The following is a 4,864-nucleotide window of genomic DNA, read 5'->3' as shown; positions in this document are numbered from 1 at the left end:
TGGGAGTTTGTTAGGGCGAGTGTTGATGTTATGACAAACACTCCCATGTTTGTCACTGTTAGAGCAGACTTCCACATTTGTCTTGAGGTAAAGTTTATCTGGCTTAATATGTTTAAAAGAAAATTTTGTTTCCATCTATAACTGAAAAAATCTCAAGGCGTAAAATCCAAGTCCGAGCTCTACCCACAGGCCCCTGGATTTAGGGATGGATGGGGTAATCGCTAAAGTCTTGAACAAAATTTTGATATAATAAATAAAATATTTTTTGGGTGCATGTTGATATAAATGAAGATTAATATACATGAAGATATAAAACATAATTTGTAACACCCTTATTCCCTACTGTAGATTTCCTTCCCTTGCTTCCCCAGAACTGTGGAGTCTAGCCAATCGAAGCTCTAAAAACCATCAACCTAATTCTCCTTTCAATTAACATCTGCAAAACTGATGAGTTAGGTTGGGTGAGTATAGGATACTCAATGAGTTGGCATTTACAATATACATCATGCAACAAAAAGAAATATAGAAGAAATAAGCTAAATGGATAGATGAGAAAAAAAAATAATAAGAAGAAGAAGAAATTAGAACAAGCCGAATAAATTGCATAATCAAATCAACATGCTATGCAAATCTAGAATCCCCAAATAACTCGAATTATAATCTTCCTAGTCTCCAAGAATTTCCTCACAGATATAAAAATTATCGATAATTGGTACTGAACATCCAAAGATATGCCAGAGTATCAAAATAGATATAAAAAAAAAAAATCGTAGCAATGCTGTGTCAAATCTTGCAATGGCGGCTTACTCTCTCTATGGGCAGCCCTTTCCTACTACACTAAACTGAACTGCTACCGCCCCTCTAATGGGAGCAACTATGTTAAATATAGTTTTATATCTCATAGTGATACAAGAGCATATTATGATTGTCAATACCATAGACCATCAAATTTATAAACTCCAATAACCAACTTTTGCCAAACAAATCATTGCTACCCAAAGTAGCCAAACAATTCCATCATAAATGCCCACAATCTCATAATTCTTCTTATAATTCTAAAATATTAAATCGCCTCTGCTGAACTTTGCTACTATCATCTATCTCTCTGTACAAGCTATTAATTTCATCATCATTTATCATTTGTCTTGGTATCTCAAAACCTTTAACTCTCTTTTTAGACTTACCTGCATGCATAAGATATCGGAATAGCAATGAGCAACAATATAATAGAATTAATTTGAACAATAAAGATGAATCAAATAATCAACATATTATCCGAAGCAAATTAAAATTTTCAAAGGATCAAAAATTAATTTAGAAGTAAATCCATGCCATATATTGTAAAAATCACTCTCCTGATCTCATGATACCAACTAGCAAATATCACATTCCATCCACTTAAAACCATAATCAAAAGCTCCTCCTAAAATCATAACAATAATCAATCAAAATCAACCATAAACTTCTACTTTTCTAATTAAAAATCCAATAAAATTTAACAGCAATCTCAATCAAAATATTTCATAATATATCCAAAATACTAAAAATCCAACTAAAAATAAATAATTCTTTCTCAAAAATATTCCACAATCACATAAAAATTCAACAACTTCATATCCTATCTGAAAATAATTTTACTTCCGTCAAAATCACTTATTCAATTCAACCCAACCATTAATATCCAATCTGGCAGCTTGTATATTCAAATTTATATATAATGATCCAATCATCAGATAAATCCCAAATTTTAACTATATATTCAAGACATCTATATAAATCATCAGTAAAAATTTTAGGATCAAGTTTATTCTACATCATGAGATATCAACATATTTACCAAACCCTTCAAATTCTGAATTTTTCAGAAATTATTCTTAATCAGATAACCCATACAAAATAAATTATATCTGATAAACCACAAGTCTAAAATTCACTAAATTTTAACACAATAGGCCCAACATTCTAATGATCATCTGTACAAAATTTCATAATTTTCTAAACCCCTTAACTATTTATTTTCCTCAAATTTCAGTAACCAAAATTTACAATTTCAATTGCAGATAGCCTGGGTTCAACAATATATTTCTCCAAATCTAACCGTTGAAAATTCACTAAATTTTAACCTTAACTTCTACACATACAAACCTCAAACATATCCAAAAATCAATGGTGAAAGATGAGCCAAACTCACCTGGACGGAAGAGAAACATGCTGCCCCTACAAAACTCCTGTTTTGCTACTGTTCATCTTCTTCATCATTTCTCTCCCTCAAATTCCTTATGCCTCAGATCAAAATCCTTCTTTTCCCCTTGCTGGGGTTCTTTCTTGCTAGAGAAACTCAATAAAATCCAGCACCAACTCCCTTCCCTTCTCTTCTTCTTCTTCTTCCTTTCTTTCTTTCTTTTCCTTTCTTTTTCCTCCTCTCCTCTCTCCCGATTATTCTTCCCATTTCCTTTTCTTTTTTTCTTTTATAGAAGCTGCTGGAGAGTCACGTGGGTTGCAACCTGCTGTCCCAATTTTTTGTTTAACCAAATTTCATTTTGATCCTTCAACTTTCTATAAATCCTATTTTCTACCCCAAAACTTCTACAACTTTTCCTTCAAGTCCAAGTTTAAATTAAACTTTTCTCTCCAAAACTTTATAAATTTTATTTCTATTCAAATTATAACCATATGTTATATTTCTTCAAAAATTGGGGTGTTACATAATTTAACACATTAATTACAATAGTTTTACTCGACATATAAATTGAAATATGAAATGAGAATTAGCAAAAATAAAAGAAATAAATAATTAAATTGTAAAACAAGAAAAAGATACGCATGGACAACAAATATAATATGCTTAGTTAGAATAATTATTGGTCATATTTTGGACAGGCTTGTTTTCTAGAATATGCTCAATCTGGGTTGTAAATATAATCCATCCAAATCTATTTAAAAATTACATTAAATGAGTTAGTTTAGGAACTTCAGTCTTATTTTTCTACCGTAGCAAGCATAAAAAAGTTTTCATAAAACAATTGTTTGAAATATATAATTTTATAAGAATTCAATTTAATTGATTTGTTTTTTATTAATTCTCATATTTAGAAAAAAAAATTAATTTTTTTAATTTAATAAATTTTTAATTTTAAAAAAATAAAAATAAATATGATTTTATGAGAATTCAATTGAATTTTTTTTATAAATGATTTATTATAAAAAAAAAAAAGCCAAAAAGAATAAGTCAAATGGAAAGAGAGAAAACACTTTGCCACACTTCAATTGAAATTTGAAATTACATTAACAAAATGCCCAAGTGGAATGAATTTTGCTTAAGCTATTCATCCACTATTTATTTTAGGATATATAGAAAAACATGTTCATGACAATAATGATTTGCTTATTCTTGGGCAAATCAGTTAACAACATTGCAAACCCTTCGTATTTCTCCCTGAGAACCAGTCAAGGGGTTTAAATCTCCCATCTTTACCATTGCAGCTGCAAAATCAGACAGGAATATTGAAGAGTCCCTGACGTACTCATTCACAATGCTGTCTGTGGATCCACCACTGAAAAGCACCTGATCTGATTGAATAAGGCCTTTCCTATCAACCAGATTCCTGAAGTAGCTGTTATCAAAAGTATTGGGAGTCACTGCGTCAAATGGTGCAAGGTTTGCATTTCCAGAGCCATCAGCTGGGCATGGAAGATCTTCTCTTAGAGACCTAGCAAACTCAGGATCAATATCACTTGCATTGCTGTTAACCCTGTCACGGAAGCTGAAGCATCTTGCTTGCCCAATCGTATGTGCTCCTATATCCCAAATGAAATCGTTAGCCATCTTAATATAATTTACGTTTTACACACAATAGAAAGATGCACTCCTGAAACTAGTAATTAGTTTAATTTCTTCTTTCATTAACCAACCTGAAAGGGCAACCAAATCTCTTTGATTTAGATTCTTGCTACTGAACGAGGAAGTGAGTTCGCTGAGACTATTTGTAAAGCGAGGAAGGTTCTGATCAGCAAGGTCTCTGCTTGCTGTCAGGGAGTCTCTTCTTCCAAGCTTCACTGTCCATGAAGGTCCTCCAACCTGCAGTGTTTATTTTATATATATATAAATATATGTAGAGATGATATATATTAATTAATAAATAGATACATATGCTTAGAGCTTGATCATGAATAAAGAAATTTAAAGTTAGTTACAGCAGCAGATGCGTCGCGAGCAGCTACAGCAACGATATCAGCACAAGAAACAATTCCAGGACACTGACTCTCTACTTGAGCCTTAACATTTTCAATGACATCAAATCCTCTGAGAGAATTGGCGTTATTTAGTGAATTTTTCTCGCCGTTCATTGAGGAAGTATCGTCCAGTAAGACCGACCCATCACAACCCTGCATTAATTAATTAATGCACAAATTAAAATCATAACTTACGTTCTCAAGAACTTGGCAAGAAGAATAATAAAAATATAACAAGCGATTTGTTACTTGAACAAAGCAATCATGGAAATGAAGGCGAATGAGTGAAGCAGCCATTCTCTGTTCACGCGAGACAGCTGCACTAATAGCACCCCTTATAGTACTTAGTGCAGAAGGACATGTCCTGTCATAGAAGGTTGAAGAGAGCTGTGCATGACATGGCAAGCATGACAAGCTCATCAACAATATTGTGAAAGTAAAACATAAACGAGAAGCCATTTTTCTTTTCTTCTTCCTAGTATGTAGCAGAAATTTGCTACTTTACAAAATGCTTTGCGCAACTGAGAGAAAAGATCTATCAGAGCAAAGCTATTGGATTTGTAGCTTAGGGTGAGGAAGAAGCATAGGCCTCACATCCTATTTATAGTGCATGCTCAGACTCAAAAATGTG

General features: G+C 32.3%; 1 protein-coding gene across 1 annotated transcript; it reads right to left on the bottom strand.

The window, feature by feature from the left end:
• Positions 1–3,257: 3,257 nt before the first annotated feature.
• On the bottom strand, positions 3,258–4,864 carry LOC110648485 (lignin-forming anionic peroxidase). The gene is made up of 4 exons (XM_021802736.2): positions 4,483–4,864; positions 4,195–4,386; positions 3,913–4,078; positions 3,258–3,798 (listed from the first exon to the last, which is right to left on the bottom strand). The coding sequence occupies exons 1-4, from the start codon at positions 4,690–4,692 to the stop codon at positions 3,401–3,403; spliced, it is 966 nt and encodes a 321-aa protein (XP_021658428.2). The 5' UTR covers positions 4,693–4,864; the 3' UTR covers positions 3,258–3,400.

Source organism: Hevea brasiliensis, chromosome 9 (assembly GCF_030052815.1).
Source record: "Hevea brasiliensis isolate MT/VB/25A 57/8 chromosome 9, ASM3005281v1, whole genome shotgun sequence".
Taxonomy (NCBI): Eukaryota; Viridiplantae; Streptophyta; class Magnoliopsida; order Malpighiales; family Euphorbiaceae; genus Hevea; species Hevea brasiliensis.
The sequence above is the reverse complement of the archived record's forward strand: the minus strand, read 5'-3'. Positions and strand labels throughout refer to the sequence as shown.

Bases quoted from the DNA above. Each gene is read 5' to 3' on its own strand.
- LOC110648485 (XM_021802736.2), bottom strand. From the start codon at position 4,692: ATGGCTTCTCGTTTATGTTTTACTTTCACAATATTGTTGATGAGCTTG. The intron at 4,387-4,482 runs GTAACAAATCGC...TAATTAATGCAG, and splicing joins TCCATGATTGCTTTGTTCAA to GGTTGTGATGGGTCGGTCTT. The intron at 3,799-3,912 runs GTTGGTTAATGA...TTTGGGATATAG, and splicing joins AGATTTGGTTGCCCTTTCAG to GAGCACATACGATTGGGCAA.